Source organism: Balaenoptera acutorostrata, chromosome 14, assembly GCF_949987535.1.
Source record: "Balaenoptera acutorostrata chromosome 14, mBalAcu1.1, whole genome shotgun sequence".
NCBI classification, from domain to species: Eukaryota; Metazoa; Chordata; class Mammalia; order Artiodactyla; family Balaenopteridae; genus Balaenoptera; species Balaenoptera acutorostrata.
This window is the reverse complement of record NC_080077.1, coordinates 10,337,300-10,357,207: the sequence shown is the minus strand read 5'-3', so window position 1 is coordinate 10,357,207 and position 19,908 is coordinate 10,337,300. Positions and strand designations below refer to the sequence as shown.

General features: G+C 39.4%; 1 protein-coding gene across 9 annotated transcripts in view; it reads left to right on the top strand.

The window, feature by feature from the left end:
- The window catches only part of ARID1B (AT-rich interaction domain 1B), a 405,593-nt gene that overhangs the window by 292,245 nt on the left and 93,440 nt on the right, over positions 1-19,908 (top strand). For all 9 annotated transcript variants that reach the window (XM_057527661.1, XM_057527658.1, XM_057527655.1 and 6 more), the window contains one exon: positions 19,473-19,562. In XM_057527661.1, coding sequence (XP_057383644.1) covers positions 19,473-19,562 — 90 coding nt within the window. The remainder of the gene's footprint in view (positions 1-19,472; positions 19,563-19,908) is intronic.

Genomic DNA, 19,908 nt, shown 5'->3' with positions numbered 1-19,908 from the left:
TTAATATTGAAGATGGAAGAAAAAAGCAACATTTTTGCCATATTATGCTTTATTATTTCAAGAAAGGTAAAAATGCAACTGAAACGCAAAAAAAGATTTGTGCAGTGTAGGGAGAAGGTGCTGTGACTGATCAAACATGTCAAAAGTGGTTTGCGAAGTTTCGTGCTGGAGGTTTCTCCCTGGACGATGCTCCACTGTCGGGTAGACCAGTTGAAGTTGATAGCGATCAAATCGAGACATTAATTGAGAACAATCAACGTTATACCACGCAGGAGATAGCCGACATACTCAAAGTATACAAATGAAGCGTTGAAAATCATTTGCACTAGCTTGGTTACGTTCATTGCTTTGATGTTTGGGTTAAGCGTAAGTTAAGCAAAAAAACCTCTTGACTGTATTTCCGCATGCGATTCTCTACTTAAACGTAATGAAAACGTTCCGTTTTTGTTTTTTTTTTTTTGACTTGCAACATCACCCATTTATTATCTCACAGATCTGCAGGTTGTAAGTCTGGCACTGTGTGGTTGGATTCTCCGCTGAGGGTCTTACAACATCAAAGTGTTGACAGGGCTGTGTAGCTTTCCAGAAGCTCTGGGGAAGAATCTGCTTCTAAGTTCACTAAGGTTGTCAGAATTCAGTTTCTTGTGGTTGTAGGACTGAGGTCCCTGTGTCCTTGACACATGGCCCCAGCCATCTTCTGGCCAGCAACATTAAATCATTCTCGCTCTTAAGATTTCTCTGATTTTCCCTCTGCCTTGCTCTTCAGCTTTTAAGGGCTCATGTGACTACACTTTGTCTATGCAGAAATTCAGGATAATCTGCCTATTTTAAGATCTGTTGATTGTTAACCTAATTTAGGAACTGCAAAGTTCCCTTTGTCATGTAAGGTACTGTATTCACAATCATCCTGGGGATTTAGGCACGGGATTTTTTGTTGGAGGTTGGGACATAATTCTCTCTGGCACAGTGTCTTACAAAGAGCAAAGGATATCGTGATGAAAACGTTCCGTTTTTAAAACAAATTGTGACAGGCGATGAAAAGTGGATACTGTACAACAATGTGGAACAGAAGAGATCATGGGGCAAGCGAAATGAACCACCACCAACCAAACCAAAGGCTGGTCTTCATCCAAAGAAGTTGATGTTGTGTATATGGTGGGATTGGAAGGGAGTCCTCTATTATGAGCTCCTTCCGGAAAACCAAACGATTGATTCCAACAAGTACTGCTCCTGGTTAGACCAACTGAAAGCAGCACTTGATGAAAAGCATCCAGAATTAGTCAACAGGAAACGCATAATCTTCCATCAGGATAATGCAAGACCACATGTTTCTCTGATGACCAGACAAAAACTGTTAACAGCTTGGCTGGGAAGTTCTGATTCCTCCGCCATATTCACCAGACATTGTACCTACAGATTTCCATTTATTTCGGTCTTTACAAAATTCTCTTAATAGAAAAAATTTCCATTCCCTGGAAGACTGTAAAAGGCACCTGGAAGAGTTCTTTGCTCAAAAAGATAAAAAGTTTGGGGAAGATGGAATTATGAAGTTGCCTGAAAAATGGCAGAAGGTAGTGGAACGAAACAGTGAATACTTTGTTCAATAAAGTTCTTGGTGAAAATGAAAAATGTGTCCTTTATTTTTACTTAAAAACCGAAGGCACTTTTTGGCCAATCCAATATATAGCTTACTATTAGGGGGAAAAATCAGATTGCTTCTTTAGATGACAATAGTTAGGGAATGTATCTCTACGAAATTAATATTCGAGGGCTTCCCTGGTGGCGCAGTGGTTAAGAATCCGTCTGCCAATGCAGGGGACATGGGTTCAAGCCCTGATCCGGGAAGATCCCACATGCCACAGAGCAACTAAGCCCGTGTGCCACAACTACTGAGCCTGCGCTCTAGAGCCCGTGAGCCACAACTACTGAGCCCACATGCCACAACTACTGAAGCCCTTGTGCCTAGAGCCTGTGCTCCACAACAAGAGAAGCCACCGCAATGAGAAGCCCGCGCACCGCAATGAAGAGTAGCCCCTGCTCCCGCAACTATAGAAAGCCCGTGGGCAGCAACGAAGATCCAACGCAGCCAAAATAAATAAATAAAATAAGTTAAAAAAAAAAAAGAAATTAATATTCAAACAAGAGGCTCATTGAATGAAGGTGAAAAGCAAGCCATGTGAATATCTGGGAGTGAGGTATCCAGGCAGAGCAAAGAGCAAGTACAAAGGCCCTGAATCAGTAATGTGTTTGGTGTGCTGGGCAGGGTACACAGAGAGGTAGGCAGTTAGATTAGAGAGTGACCCAGGACCAGCTTATATAGGGCTTTGTAGGTTATGATTGGAATTTAGGAATTTAAGTGTGATGGTAGAGAAGGCAGAGGATGGCGTGATCCATTGCAGGCTGTAAAAGGATCATTGTGGCTGCTGAGTGACCTGTAGAGGGGACGGGTAGAAGCAGCGAGAGTGGTTAGGAGGCCACTGCAGTAGCCTAGGGGAAGCTTGGTCATGGCTGGATGTGTGGGTAGCAGTAGCGGGGGCAGAAGGTTTTTGGCCCAAGAGATTGGTAAATGGTGGTTCTGTACGGTGGAAGACGAAGGAACAAGTGTTTGAAGGGGGAATCTAGAGTTTGATTTTGAAGATGTTACATTTGACATGCCTGTTAGGCATCCGAAGGGAGATTTTGAATAGGCAGCTGGTTATACGAAGACTCTGGATTCAGGGTAGAGATCTAGGCTGGAGAAAACAGTTTATGAGTCATTAGAGTTCTAGATGAGATCACCTAGGACACCTGGCCTACATCACAGTCGCCTGGAGGGCTTGTGAAAGCACAGATGACCGGACCCCACACCAAGTTTCTGAGTCAGTAGGTTTGGGGTGGAGCTGGAGAATTTGCGTTTCCAACAAGTTCCTAACTGAAGCTGAGGTTGCGGTTTGGGAACTGCTGACCCGGGGAATGAGTAAAGGTCAGTGGTTCTCAACTCTGGCTATACAGGACATCCTGGGAGAGGCTGGTATTAGGCCAGACCCCAGAGATGCCAACTTAATTATTCTAACTGGAATACTCCATGTACTTTTTTTAAAGCTCTCCAGGTGATTATTACGTGTAGCCAAGGTTGAGAAATACTGAGAGAAGAATTCTGAGGACTGAATCCTAGGGCACTCCAAAATGTAGAGACCATGAAGAGGAAAAGGAACAGCCAGTGGCGGAATTGGAAAATAAGGAGAGTGTGGTGCTCTAGAAGCAATGCAAAGAAAGAGTTTCTGGAATATGGAAGAGACCAGCTGTGTCCATTACAGCATAACACTTCCCTTGAAGTGTTCCAAAGGCATGTTTTAAAAGGAAGCTAGTGTTCCCAGTTATGGTCATGTATGTATTGGTCATAGAAAAGCTTAGGGATAAATGGCTCATTTTCTGAGGGCTGCGTATTGCTTTTTTTTTTTTTTTTTTTCCTATTACTAGGGTCTGATTCAGTTGAAATTGTAATGTCATGGGAAAAAAATTATTGTGATAAAATAATTGTTATATTCTCAGGCCTAATTCAGTTAGTAATAGAATCCCTTATTTCCACAATTGTTCCCCTAATTCTGTTTCACACAAAATCCAAGAATCATGTCATTTAAATTCTACTTGAAAAAAAGGCAAAAACATGTATTTTTAGAGAGCTGAACCCTAGTGCATACTTTTTTTATGTTGTGTCATTGCTTTTTACTAGAAGTGGACGCAGGGAACTAGTTTAGCATTCCCTGTTTCAATTCTACTAAGAGTGACTTTGTGTCAGATCTTTTGTTCCTAGAGTTGAATTCCTTTTGCCTGGAATATCCATCCTGCCCCTTACCAGCTGGCAAACTCCTACTTATCCTTCAAGACCCAACTTCATTGTCTTTCCCTTTGCAAAGTCATACCTATCCCTCCATGCCAAAGAGAGTCCTACTGTCCATCCTACTGTCTAGGGTCCTCCAAATAGCCCCGGAGCCTCTTGAGGGCAGTGATCATTGCTTCCTTATTATCCTCCGTGCCAAGAACAGTGCCTGACAAGTAAGAGGCACTCCAAAAATGTTGTCCAAATTAAAGAGCTCACAGTTGTCTTGGAAGAAACAGGAATTCAAGAAAAGAAAGTACTAAAATATATAACTTATATAACCTTTCTTCCTATAGGCTGGGAACCATCTTTCTGCATCTGTGTTTCACAGTTTATAGGATCATTCTACTTCCCTCCCTCTGGAAAGAGATTCCACTGTGATAAGATTATTCTACTTTCTTTCTCCTCAAAAACAGAACGTGAATTAGTGGTCCCAAGATTAGTCAGTTTAAACCAGACCTCTCCATATGTAGACCCTGCCTGATTCTAATCCATCATACAGAGAAATTGTGTCACATAAGTATTGTGGCAAAATTCTGGGATTGTCTGATATCCAGTTTTTTTCATCATCTCATTGTTTTTAATAAATATCTATTATTAATAACTAACCGTATCTTCAAAGAAAATGGCCAATTAGAAACAGATTGGCTACGGGGAGAGTTTTGTCATTACCCAGATAATATTCCCGTTTCCCAAGTAGCCATTATCAGTGTTGGCTGGATAAACATGGAGTTTGAAATATTAGCTAGTGACTAGAATTTGGCCTTCAGCAACACATGAATAATAGGCTCCAGATATTTGAAAGTGACAAGTAGAAGAAGATAAAAAAAAAGTCTATTCGTGAAAAAGATACATTTCAAAAGCATATCTGAACATTTACTTAAAATCTGAAATAAAAGAGAGATTAAAAAATACATGAGGAGGGCTTCCCTGGTGGCGCAGTGGTTAAGAATCCGCCTGCCAATGCAGGGAACACGGGTTCGAGCCCTGGTCCGGGAAGGTCCCACATGCTGTGGAGCAACTAACCCCTTGCGCCACAACTACTGAAGCCCGCGTGCCTAGAGCCCGTGCTCCACAGCAAGAGAAGCCCGCACACCACGACGAAGAGTAGCTCCCGCTCGCCGCAACTGGAGAAAGCCTGTGCACAGCAATGAAGACCCATTGCAGCCAAAAATAAGTAAACTAATAAATTTTAAAAATACATGAGGGTATGATCCAGAACGTCTTCCTTTGTCTCTGTGTTGCCACAGTCGACATCCTGCTCTCTCAGAATGGCCCCTGTATCAGGCTCTGCGTGACCTGGGCTTGCCCACGAGGCCCCTTTGCAGTCACCCCTAGAGTGTTGCTTTGCCGGTAGCCCTGGCCATCCTTTGTTCCTAAGAGGCGTAGCCCTGAGCACATCATTGCTGCCTTCCCCACTTGGCTACCCCTAGTACCTTTAAATTAAAATAATAAAGTAGTGTAAAGTATTGGCTGTGCCTCTTAGAACCGGTCCCAACCTTTTTGGCACCAGGGACTGGTTTCATGGAAGACAGTTCTTCCACAGAGGGGGGTGAGGGGGGGAGATGGTTCAGGCAGTGATGCGAGCGGGGCCCCCCTCCCCGCAGGGCATAAGGACGCTCCTCTGTGGGTCTCTATAGTAGCTGCACAGCAGCTCCGTGCGGGTGAGCGTCGGCGTGTGGTACTTTCCACAGCTACTTATGTTTACACTTGAGAGTCGTCCTGACTTGCTGGGACCCAGGATGAGAAATTTGTGACAAGAGGGGATGGAGGTGAGTGAAACTGTTATTAAAGGAAAGAAAGTGCCTTGGCTTTAAAAAGGCCTGTCTCTATCCGGCAGTATAGAGCAGTGATCAAGTGGAAAAAAGGGAGCAGGCAGGCGCCTCGTCTAATCTTTCTCCTGGGGGCCCAGGTGGACAAATTGGCAACCCTGTTCACAGCATTTTTTTTCCCTCTCCCCTTTGTACCGTAAGAACTGCTAATCGGATCCATGCTGCTGCAACTGTGGTTAGTTATTAACGAAATAAAAGCAGATTTCTTCAAAAGAACGGGTGGGGGAAACGACTACACAAAATTGCAAGGTTGTTAGAACCTTAAATGCACAGCAGTCGATTTTTTCCCTTATTCTGAATTATGGGATGAATACAAGTCTTTCATCTGTCACTATACCCATTTCTTCAGAAGGCAGCCAAATATTAAGCTTCTCAAACAGAAAAGGAGTCTCAGAAAGACGAAAAATATTGAGGAGGCATAAGAATGGGTAAGAGTAGGGGGAAATTAAGTTCTTTTTTTATTAATTTGTCCTCATGAAATAGAAACTGCCTGCTCTATGGTTTCCCCTCCCCTGCCTCTTACCTTACATCAAAGCAAGGATTAGAACCGATTTGGCTGGTAGCTGTGCTGCATTTTATGTCTGGTGTTCTGCATGAGTAAAGTTCAGAACCTACCTATTTCTTATAGATGACAGAGTGCTATGCATCTAGACTTCCTGGTGGAGGACAGGCCAGCTATGTTATATCCAAACACAAATCTACTTCTCTTTCCTCAAAGATTTTTCTGTACCCAAAGACTTTTGGATTGTATACCTTAGCTTTAAAGCTGTTGAAGAGGGTGTATATTTATGAGGATGCTGAACACAGACACTGAGCAGATTTTCAGTATGGGAGTTTATATATTTTCGTGCATTTCTGGTGTTCATAAGGGATACCTCCTGAGATCCTCAAGTTTCCCAAAGATGGAAGTGGCTCCTGCTTTCAACCAAATCACGTCTTTGGTCATATTACCTATTTCCTGTACATGTCTTCACACTGAAAGTTAACTGAAGTGGATAAACTTTCTCTAAGGTTTTGTCTTTTATTTAGTGGCTTTTTTTCTTTTCTCACAAAGGAACGGTTGTTTATTTCACTTCGCCAGAGTTGGTAGGGGAGTAAAGAAGGTCTGAACTGAACAGCACTGGGAACGGGGGGCAGCCAGATTAAGCCACATTGCTCGGGCCCTCGCCAGCTGTAGGACAGAACTGAGAGTCACACCTCAGTAAAATCAGGCACCACACCTCTCCCACCCCTTCTAGGTCTCTTAGGAACAGTCCAAACTAAGAATGGTATATTTTAATGCTGCAAATCTCCTCCTGTAGGTAAGTGTTTTAGGGCTCTGATTTATCTTGAATCAAAGATTTTAGAGATCCAAAGAGTAAAGTTTAGAAGTCTCTTTTGCCTTGTATTCCCTGACTTGACTTGTCGTGCACCTTGTGAGAGAGTTAGTTTCTTGCCTCAAGTTCTCTGTAGAAAAGTGTCTACCCAAAAGGACTTTAATGAGTGTCAGGTAATGAGGCTATCCGACTGGCTTCCATGTGAAAGACATTAGGTAACTTTAGTACTTAATAACAGAGGGCAATTGGAAAAATTCTGGTTTGAATCCAGTTGGCTAGGTGAGATAATAATGTATTATAACAAGTTTACAAAATAAAAACAAGCAAACAAACAAAAACCCCAAAGAGTTTGTAGTACAGCCCTGTGAAGGTGTAATTCTTACTTAGAATGCATCATATTTGCTTTGTTTTTCACTTGTCAAGTGATAGGCCTTTGCAGCTACTCTAAGTTGGACTTCAGCAGTAAGGTTAACAGGAAAACTCATAACCCTCAGACTACAGTGGGGGAAATAGTTGGAAACTTAATCCAGCTGGTGTTTGTTTGCTTAGAGTGAAGATACGTGGCTCTTGTAAGGGTTCTGTCATGTTCGGGGCATCTTGGGAATTTCCTCATAACCTTAATGCCTTAGAAGTATACAAGTTGAGTATGCCTTTGCAGTACTAATTTATATTTTTAGGACCCAGTGACACATCAACAGTTTGCAGTATCTTGGGTAAGCACTTATGAAAATCTAACCCTATTTTGAATGAACTTTTGAGCCATGAGACATAGAAAGGTTTGTCATCCAAGGTTCATGCTAACTCTTTAAAGTTGGGGGACCAGGTTGCTGTGGTTCTGTGTTTCCATTTGGAGGGTACAGGTAGGTGAAAACGTTACTTTCTGGTTTATACTGCTCTAATTTGAGATTGAGTTGGTTCACAGTAAAGAATTGTGTTGACAGCCTGTTCACAGCTGCCTTCCCACCTTCCGTACCCTGATACAGCACCTCCGGATAAGAGCGAGATCCTATTTAAAACACACCAAACAATAGTAAGTGCTGTGAGTCCATAGTCAAGCCCTTCAGTAAACTCTTCACTGTAAGCACTAAGCTGCACCCTGAGCACATTCCATATTTTTAATGTCTGCTTTGGAGCACACTGGAGTTGATGGCAGTCAGCTGGCTTTGTGAATCTGAGTAAAAAAGATTTTTTTTCCCTTTATTGAAGCAAATGAAATAGAAGACACTGACAGAGCGATGCTATACCCAAAATAATTTGTGGATTTTCTAACATCTAAATAAATGCCTAAGACTAGGATATTCGATGAATTTATGGATTATTGAAAACTCATTTTTCACTCACACCATTGCTCTTAGGCATCATGCAGGTATTTAAGTTTACTAAAGAGATGACCAGTGAAATCCTTGCTGCTTGCATTGCAGAGCTGCACTATCTAATCACACTCTGGTTTGGATACTGTCTTAGATAAGATGTGCAGTGATTTCCATAGATATGGAGCCCACCGTGCAATCCACCATTGCCATCTCTTAACAAAATCATGTTTGTCTTTTACCGTGGCAGAAGAAAAGATCCTAACCAGTACTTTGTGTTTTAGAAATGAAAGGAATAGCTTCTACTATGGAAAGAAGTTACAGTGTTCTTACCAGGGACTGGCAGAATATAAGAAATATATCATCCAGGGCTTCCCTGGTGGCGCAGTCGTTAAGAATCCGCCTGCCAACACAGGGGACACGGGTTCAAGCCCTGGTCCGGGAAGATCCCACATGCCGCGGAGCAGCTAAGCCCGTGTGCCACAACTACTGAGCCCGTGCACCACAACTGCTGAGCCTGCGTGCCACAACTACTGAAGCCCACATGCCTAGAGCCTGTGCTCTGCAACAGGAGAAGCCACCACAATGAGAAGCCCGTGCACCACAACGAAGAGTAGCCCCCGCTTGCCGCAACTAGAGAAAGCCCGCTCACAGCAACGAAGACCCAATGCAGCCGAAAATAAAAATAATTAAGAATTAGAAAAGAAATATATCATACAGAAAATCTGTAAAGTCAGACTGTGGGAGAGAGTCTCATGTTCTGCTTGAGAGAGAGCTGACTTCCATAACATGAAGAAAGTTTGAGGATATATTCGAAAAAAGCAACCCAGTGTCTTAGTTTGGGATGCGCAGAACTGAGTAATAGAGGGAAGTACAAAATGAAAGTTGGTCAGGGCTGTGATGCATTGGTGATTGGTAGCAGTAGTTTCTACAATGTGTTGTTTTTTATTTTTAAACTCCTCACTAAAGTTAGTGACACCACCAAGAATTCTTGAAGAGCAGAAGAATAATTCAGTTGCTAATTGCTAAAAACTATGTAATATATATTGATTTCTGTAGCAGCATTCCAGGGAAAGAACTTAGTCATAGTAGAATTATTCACCAAGTGACTGGAAACAGTCCTCGTTTCTTCTCAATATTCGGCAATGGCCACAGCTGCCCTACATTTTCTAACAAGCCTGTCTCACCCTTGTTAATTTCAAGAAATTTATGAATAGGATCCAAGACTTTGTCACTGAACACCTCATGATCCCCACATACCCTAAAGACCCTTACTGAGGAGGATTGGCCAACAAAATCCTTCAGGTTTCTATGATTCAATGTGTCGTTTCATGTTAATTTTAAGAAGCCAATCCTTTTGAACTACTAATGGAGGAATATCATTTAGGACATTGCCTTGTATATGGGAAGTACAGAGTGGTTTTTTATGTCATTTTTTACATTCACGTAAAACCATCCCCAATTTATATAAGAACTTGTTAAGACAAATAAATATGCATTCCAGATGTTGCTCTGTCTTTATCCACTTTTGCCCAATGTCAGCTAATGTAGTAAAATTGGAGGGAGAGAATGGATTCCTGGGAGTAAATTTGAGATCAACTAGTGTCTGTCATTAAAACTCCAGATTTGCCATGTTGATTAGTTATATCACTATTCCATCTTGGATAACTAAATCCATCTTAGGTTGGTTGTTTTTTTTTTTTTTTTTTTTTTTAGCTACAACAGTGTGAAGGGAAGAAATGCTTTTTCTCTGGCCAGTACAACTTTTGAAAAATGGGATTTCTGGGTATTTCTTTGTCTGTTAGTATTATTTAGAGATAGCACAATGTTACTTTTAAAAGGGTGAATGATTTGTTTGCTAGAGGCTGTTGTAGTTCAGAGTTAGTGTGTTTGTTCTTATTGAGTTTCTATAGTTGTATGCTGTAGTAATTTAGAAAGGAATTAACCAAGGGAAATTTTAGTCTAAGTAAATGATTAATGTAGAAATCCTACTCATCTCATGTTTATTCTCTGCTACCCCAACACAACAGTGGTGGAGTATAACTTAAACATGATTACATCTGATCAATAGTTCTGATTTGTTTATTTGTTTTGGTCTGGCCAAAAAAAGTTGGAAGGATAAAACTACAAGGAACCACTTCTCTAAAAATATATCTGCTAAATGCACTTGCCGTTTAAGTCTTAGACCTGCATTTGCATTAAGTGCTGGGGAATCCAGTGCATCCTATACTAGATCTAATTTGAAGAGGACGTAAATCAAATTCTGTTACTGACATTTATTTATGGAGGCCTCTTTACTAAGTATGGAGAGTGTACCAGCTTTTTAAGTCATTGCTGTTGTTAATAAATACCATTCGATATTTACTGACTTTTTGAGCAGGTGTTCCTGAATGTTTTTCTAATGATATTATTGTTTAGAATAGGGGTCAGCAACTACCACCTTTGGGCCAAATCCAGCTCGCCACCTGTTTTTGTATGTAAAGATTTATTTATGCTCCTCTGTTTATATGTTGTCTATGGCTGCTTTTGTACTACAACAGCTGAGTTGCATAGTTGAGACAGAGAACATATGGCGTGCAAAACCTAGAATTTATACTATCTGGCAATCTACAGGAAGAAGTTTGCTTATTCCTGATCTAGAATAATAAGATAAAACTACATGATTACTGATAGCTTTATAAAGATCTAATTAACTGTTAGTTTGCACTTGGTTTCTGGAGTAATCAACCACACATTTATTTATTCAACAAATATTTATTGAATGCTTACTATACGCCTGGTTCAGGGGATATAGTAGGGAAAAAATAGAATTCTCCATACTCGTGGAATTTACATTCTGGTGAGATGAGACAAACAATACAGAGAAGTAAAATAAGAACTATGGGGATTGTCAAGACTGTGTTGCCTGTAAGAAGCAGAACTTAGCACTTGTGAGTACTGACCGCCCCACCATCTTGGTCTATGAAGTATATGAAGCTGTAATATATTCATGTCTCAGTCCATCCACTGTAAGTTACACATTACTAGATGTGTGCTAATTTACCAAAAGTATACATATTAGCCTGTTCTCCCAATTTTTTACATACTAAAATCGTAATGTTTTGTTCATAAAATTGTTTAATTGATGATTACCTTGATTCAGTTCTTAAAAGCTATTTTTAATTAGAAAAACTCCCCTCAAAACCTATCCTAGTGTTAAAATTCTAAGGAAAATATTAGCAAAGAAAATACAGTAGTACATTAGGAAAATAATGCCCCATGACTAAATGAGATTTATTCCAGGAATGCAAGGTTGGTTCAATATTAACAACTCCATTAATATGATATGCCATATAAACAAATATAAAGAAAAATATTATTTCCTTTAATAAAATTCAGTACCCAGTCATGATAAAAAACACTCAAGGAAATAGCAATTGAAGGACACTTTCTCAACATGGTAAAATGCACATGCCTTAGTTTTAAAGTCAATATCTTATATGGTGAGGGGAATCATTAGAGACATTTCCACTAAGATAGAAACGAGGCACGATGACCACTGTCTCCACAGCTACTCAACAGTGTTCTAGAGACATTAGCCAGTGCAGTTAGATAAGAGAACTCAAAGGCATAAGAATGAGCACAGAAGAAGTAAAACTGTCCTCTATATAGATGATACAATAGTAAACCTAGAAAACCCCAGAGAATCAATGATAAATTAACTCAAACTATTAAAGAATTCAGTGCAGTAGCAGGATATAAAGTGAACATACAAAAAGCAGTAGCCTATACACAAGCAATAAACAGAAGACCTACTGGTAGGAAAAAAAAAATCCTATTTGTAATAGCAACAAAGAAGGTGAAATGCACAGGAATAAATTTAACATAAAATGTGCTGCAAAACTTCTATGTACCTGAAAGAAACTAAAGAAGACCTGAACAAATGAAAGCCATCTCCTGTTCTTGAATATGATGAACCCAACAGTCATCAGTTCTCCTTATGTTAATTTAGAATATTGGTGTAATCCCAGTAAACATATCAACAAGTTATTTTATATAGTTGGATAGGTTGATACTAAACTTCAGATAGAAAAAACAAACATGCTAAAAAAACATTGAAAAAGGAAAAGCAGGGATGGGAGTTGGGGGAAGACAAACCTCACTAGACATTAAAACATGCTGTAAGAGTAGACTTTAAAAGGTTCTCATCACAAAAGATAAAATTAGATCCATATCTCTTACCACACAAACAAAAAAATTCCCAGTAGATTAAGATGAAAACACATGTGTACGTGAAAAAATCTGAGTTCCTCTTTAACTTTGGTGCAGAGAAAAGCTTTCTCACTATGACTTAGAACCCAAAGACAATAAAAATAAAAATAAAAATGGATGAGGCACTTCCCTGGTGGCGCAATGGTTAAGAATCCGCCTGCCAATGCAGGGGACATGGGTTCGAGCCCTGGTCAAGAAAGATCCCACATGCCGCGGAGCAACTAAGCCAGTGAGCCACAACTGCTGAGCCCGCGTGCCTAGAGCCCGTGCTCCACAACCAAGAGAAGCTGCCGCAATGAGAAGCCCGTGCCCCGCAACAAAGAGTAGCCCCTGCTCGCCGCAACTAGAGAAAGCCCACATGCAGCAACGAAGACCCAATGCAGCCAAAGATAAATAAATTAATGGAAAAAAAAAAAGGATGAGTTTGATTCCCTTTTTAAAAATTCCATTATAAAACATACCATAAACAAAAGACAGCTGACAGACTCGGAGACAATATTCACAACTTATACCACAAAGGGCTAACATCCCTGATTTATAAAGAACTATTAAAAATTTCAGGACAAAGGACTAAAAACCCAGGTAGAAACATGGGGGGAAGACAGGAACAACAGATTCACAAAATATAAAAATAGCCCTCAAACATGAAAAAGTGGTCAAACTCAGAATTAGAGAAATGCAGATGCAAAAATCTCAGATACCATTTCTCACATAAAGACTGGCAAACATTTTTTAAATGACAGCATATTCTGTTAGCGAAGTTATGGAGAGACAAGCCCTTCAAACATTGCTGATGAGAATGTAAGTCTTTTTGTACATAGGTACATATGTCTTTTTATATAACTGACTCTTCGAACCATAGAAATATTTCACAGACCAACAAATAGCAAAACAACTAAAGCGTCATGGAGGGAAATTTGAAAATACATAACCTCTTGACCCAACGATCCCTCTACAAGGAATTTACCCTAAAGATAGGCCTCCAACAGTACAGAAATGCATATGCAAAAGATTGGAAACAACCTAAATGCCTCTACATGGGAAAGTGGTTGAGTAAACTATGGAACACTCACAGAAAGGAGAGCTATATACCTAGTTTTTAAATAAGGAAAATGCTATAAATTGATAGGAAGTACTCTCGGGACATGCTGTTAAGTGAAAAAGCAAAGCTTGAAAGATAACCTAAGATATGCAACTTTTCACATAAGGAAGAAGATAATATAAGGGAATATACAGCTATCTTCTCATTTATGCAAAAAAAATATGTGAAAGATAAAGATAAACCAAAAACTAAAGGGATTGGTTATTTATAGAGGGCAGATGGGAAAAGGGGTAGGAAGAAGGAGAAATGGCAAGAAGGTAGCAGGGATGAGGAGGGAGTGACTCCTGGGCATATGTCTTTTTGTGTAGCTCTGACTCTTAGAACCATAGAAGTATTTCACATACCCCCCAAATTTGAAAACAGTTAAAACCAATCAGTATGCGAAGGGAACTCAAAATGATATACGAGCCCTAACAAATGACTCGGTGTTTTTCATAAGGATACAGTCTAGTAATTCTGAAATTACTTTGTGTATATAACAGAATTGAACAATATGTAAATTGATTTAGATAATGAGAACTGCTTTTCTTAATGTTGGAGAAAGAACTTATAAATAAGGACAGGGAGAAGGGTAAAATGTACCCTCTAGTTTTGGATTGGAGTTAGAGGTATTTGCATAAACTCATGATTACATACACACACAAATAAATACTAAGATACAGAGTATATATGTATGCATTAGTGTACATACATGTTTCCGACCTCTGTTCACTGAGAGGGCCTAGAAGCAATAAGTCCCCGGGAATAATGAGCAGACCCAATGCCCAGATCTTAGTCTCTGAACACCATCCTCCAATAAAAAGAGATGAGCCTGGAAAATCTTGTGGTTCCAAAAATAAGGATTTGAGGGCTTCCCTGGTGGCGCAGTGGTTGAGAGTCTGCCTGCCAATGCAGGGGACACGGGTTCGAGCCCTGGTCTGGGAAGATCCCACATGCCGCGGAGCGACTGGGCCCGTGAGCCACAACTACTGAGCCTGCGCGTCTGGAGCCTGTGCTCCGCAACAAGAGAGGCCGCGACAGTGAGAGGCCCGCGCACCGCGATGAAGAGTGGCCCCCGCTTGCCACAACTAGAGAAAGCCCTCACACAGAAACGAAGACCCAACACAGCCAAAAATAAATAATAAATAAATAATAATAAACAAAAATAAGGATTTGAAAAAAATAAAATAAGGATTTGGAACAATTTGAGCAACAAAATAATGGCAAGGTTGGATTTTAATCCACAAGTGTGTGAGTTTTCTGTTCTGTATGACAAATTGTCACAAATTTAGCAGCTTAAAACAGCACACATTTATTATCTCCCATTTTCTCTAGCCAGGAGTCCAGTCCCAGCCTCACTGGGTCCTCTTCTCAGGGTCACAAGGCTGTAGTCAGAGTGTTGGATGGTCTCGTTTTCATCTGGAGGCTCAACTAGCGAATAGTCTGCTTCCGATCTCATGCAGATTGTTAGAAGAATTCATTTCCAGTGGTTGTAGAAGTGAGGCCCTCAGGCTCCAGAGGCCGCCTGTCCTTGCCCTGTGGCTCCGCTCACATCATAGGAGCTTTACTTCTTCAAGGCCACCAGGAGCATCCTTCAGCTCAGAGAAGCCTAAGTCCACTTTTAACATCAGGCCTACACAGCGTTATCTCCCTTTTGATTTGTTCAAAGTCAACCGGTTAGGGACTTTAATTACATCTGTAAAATCCCTTTAACTTTGCCATATAAAATAATTTTAGGAATGATAGCCCATCGCTTTTGTTATGTTCTTTGGCTAGAAGCCAAGTCACAGGTTCTGCCCTCAGTGAAGAGGTGGAGATTACAGAAGAGTGTGACTCATTGGAAGTCATCCTGTAGTGTGTCTGCCACATTGAGTCTGTATGGATACAAACAGTCTAATAAATACATAAACAAGTAGAGAAGAAGAGATAGTTCTTCCTTGTAATAGATTCCCATTAACAAATGTGGAAGGAAAGAGGGAAATAAAGAATCACCGTTAGCAAAACACCACTGTAATAAATGTTGCAGACAAGATTCTCTAATGGATGCTAAAATTAGTGGATGGAAGTTTGAGGAGACACAGGATTTGCATAGTCTCAAATATCTTCTAAGATACTTATCAATTACCAAGGGCAGAATAGTAACTTTTTATTGGAGCTTGGTGGACAACAGCTTTGCCGAGTAATCAAGGTAAAGGTTACCACAAATGAAACATCAATGTCATGAACCCCTTGGTAGAATGAACTGGGAAGGGCATGACACTTTTGTGGTACCAAAATGCATTACATCGTTTCAGTCATGACACAATAACAGACTAAGCCAAATTGAAGAACATTCTACAAAATGACTGATCTGTACTCTTCAAAAGCATCAAGGTCATAGAATATAAGGAAAGACTGGTTAGACTGAAGGAGACTAAGGAGAAATAACAACTAAATGCGATATGAGACCCTAGAATGGAAAAAGAGAAGACGTTAAGTGGAAAAATTGGTGAAATTCAAATATCTTTAATTAATAATCTTGTACCATCTTGTTCCTCTTGATAATTATATAAAGGTTCTATAAGATACGAACACTAGGGGAGGTGGACTAAGGAATATAAGGCAGCTCCTTGTATAGCTTTATAACTTTTCTCTGAGTCTAAAATTCATTAAACATAGAGCTCTTTTGTAAAAAGTTATAATATAGACTTGTGCTTACAATTTTAAGTCAGCAAAAGTAGAAATTCAGGTGACTTATTGATGTTTCATTTCTTAGTTTGTTGCACCAAAATTTAGGACAATATTGTGTACATAGTCACTGAAGAATGAATACATCAGTGTGAAGTGGTGGAATTTATTCTATCTCACAGGATAGTTTTTTTTCCAGCCCCCCCCCTCATTGTGCTTACATCTTTATAGACACAGACTAAGGGGAAAATGGGGCTTTCTTTAAAGACTCAGTTTTAATGTTAAAGCCTTCTTGTGAATTTGGTTTATTTACTATATATGGCAACGTTCTCTTTTAAAATAATTACCAAAAGGTTTTACTTACATCAAACGTGTCATATAAAAATCCATGGTTTTGGAGGTGTTCAGTCAATTCAGTTGGTTCAAAGGGCTCTAAATTTTCTTCTTTATATGGACAGTGGACAGAAATGAATCTTCTATATTATGTTTCTCAGACGTGTTTTCTGATTCATCATCTGCTGTGATGGTGCTTATACCTGTGCTAATGGGGGATGAAGTTATTTCTTAGTAACTATGCAACTACTGATGGAAAGATAGGGGTTGAAAGCAAATGGAGAATTTTAAACAGTTTGGGCAAGTCTGTCTTTACCATGAAAAGGCTCTTGTTTGCTTCTTTAAAGGGTGGATTTAGTAAATGAGTAGATAGCTCACTGCTTTAGAGATATCTCTCTTAGAATTGCACCAGACAACCAGTGGTGCTGCTTGGATATGGAAGTATTTTATGAATTCATGAGAGTTCTTACAGCCTTTTTTATTTTTACTTGAAATATTGTATATAAGAGCAGTGCCTGGGGCGTGCATAGTGTAAGTAGTGGTGTCCTGTATTAACGTAGAATTACTGTTTGTTTTTACTGTCATGAGTCTATGAATCCAGTCTGTCAGGCAGGAACAATCATTATAATGTAAGCGCTTACTGTCTTACTGCAGCTGATTCCCCAGTGACATTTTAGAAAGTCAGTATTTGGCTGCAGAGTGCTTTAAGTTTCTGAATGGACTGGAGCTTGGGGGCCTTAGGGTATTTCATAGGAACCACATGACCCTGAGTGGACACACAGCAACTTTTGTGTATCTGTAGCCAAGCTGATGGCAGTGTTTACCCTTGAAGTTGTTTTCACCCAAAATGTAAGTGTTTTTTTACTTTATATTTAATTATTTGGTACTAATACTAATTTATTACAGATGTCTAAGAGTAAATGATGAATGGTTAAACAAATTCTTTGCTGTTTGTCTAGGTCTTTTATCATACTGGCTGTGGCTCTAACTCCTACTGGTTTCACAGCACATTTTTCAGTGTCTATAAATTCAGCTCTTAATTTTCACTTTATCTGAGAATGAAAGTGGCAGTTGTACCCAGCAGCATTCAAATACATTCATACGTTTTACATTCTTTTCTAAAAGTGAGAAACTAAACTCCCAAAAACAGTTTGAGAATTTTTTATAGTTGTATTTTAACAACTCTTTATACCTATTATCTAGATAGAAATTCATCTTCCTGCCTCTCTGGCTGTCACAGATACAGCTGTTATTAGAGTTAGTAATGAGGGGTGGTCCTCAGAGACCATTCTCTTCCTGGTCTGTACTCAGTCTGCCTGGCCTAATAGAGACGCCATCAGGTAAAAACACAAGAGGGGATTGTTTTTTTGTGTACAACACCAGGCTCTGTATCACGACCTTTGCCGAGGTGAATTGGTGGTAATCTTCAGTACATTAATTTCCCTCTCTACTCAATAACTGTGATTCCTCTTAGCAATATACAGAACTGTGCAAGAAGTGGGTCCTATGGTGTCAAAGCAGTTCACCTGATCTAGCGTGATCACAGACTACCATACCAGAGGGCTATGTAGGGATATATATATGCAGATATATATGGATATGTATGTATGTGTGTGTGTGTGTGTGTGTGTGTGTGTTTCTGTCTTTCCAATTTATTTTAGCAAAGGGGGAGGTTAGAAGATAAAAATAACATGGTCCTCACATGCTTTGTGTATCTGTAGCTGTGTTGATGGCAGTGTTTACCCTTCAAGTTGTCACCCAGAATGTAGGTGTTTTTTACTTTATATTTATTTATTTGGTACTAATACTAATTTACTACAGATGTCCAAGAGTAAATGAATGGTTAAACAGTGCTTTGAGGATTATGCTAAATTCAACTGCCATTTTTATTCTATAATACTTTTAGTCTCAGAAATGTATCTAAACTTCTGAGGCAGAAAGTGAGTTGAGATTGTCAAGTGCCTCTGATGATTCTTAAATTTCAAAATCCTGTCTCTAGCCTTCACATGATTCACTGTCTCTCTTTAATTAATAAAACAGTAAATATCTTTTGCTTTAATTCATATTCTCAGATTAAGGACCATTAAATAACAAAGATTTATTAAATATTTGTTATGCTAATGGAGGGATTAAAGGAGTAAAAGACATGATTCCTGGCTCGAGGAGCTTACATTATAATTTGAAAGACAAACAGCAAAAATTAAATAAATGGAAATCAAATAGATGGTAAATATTGCTTTATTAGCAATAAAGATCAAAAGAGATACAGAATAATATTTCTTCTTTAGTGATAATGTACACTATATTTTATAGTAGTGTGTTTTTTAATTGAGTTTTTCCTCTAAGTTTTTGTTAAATCTCTGACTTATTATAAAGATTTTTTAGAAGTCACTTGATATTACTATATTGAATAAATATTACCAATGAAAAATTGTTGGCCACTATTCATGCCTTCCCACTTAGAGACTAGTCTAAACTCAGGAGGATGAGTTTAATTCATCAGTCTTGGATTTTGTTAAATGCATTGTCGAAGTGTGTGTCAGGAGATTTCAGCTACAGATTGATTTGTCTGTGAATTTGGGAACTCATACAGTAAGAAACTGAACTTTTCAGGAGGTAATTCGATAAATATGTTTATGCCTGTTTCCTCATTGTTTTACCAAAAGAAGTGTAAAAATATCACTCTTTGAGCTATATGTTTTTCTTTGTGAAGCCATACTTTTGTGAACATGGAAATTAAATTTAACTGTGTCTTGGTTTTGCACAATTGCAACATTAATGCAGAGGGTTCCCTATCCCCACTTCCCCTCCTGTGTTTTACAGGCAGTCAGATGCCTCCTCAGCCACCTGGGAGCCAGTCAGAATCCAGTTCTCATCCTGCCTTGAGCCAGTCACCAATGCCACAGGAAAGAGGTTGGTCTTCAATTCATATCTTACATACCTTTGTGTTTTGAGTATATAAGGCTTATATGAATTCGCTTACCTGTGCACCTCCTTATAAATAATTTTGAAAAGGATGTTTCCTTATCAGATGAAAGTAATCAATAAGAACCAACATGTAACAATAAATATTGAAAAGAAGGATGCTTTCTTGCAGATTGGGTGGTTTTACCAAAGTGCAGTTCAAGACCCAAAGAATATGTATGTCCACATAGAACCATGAAGTATACTTTATACATGACTATAGTCTGATATTTGATCTAGCTGTGTAAAAATGACTGTTAATGATTCAATTTGGATATTGGTCCTAATGAGGTAA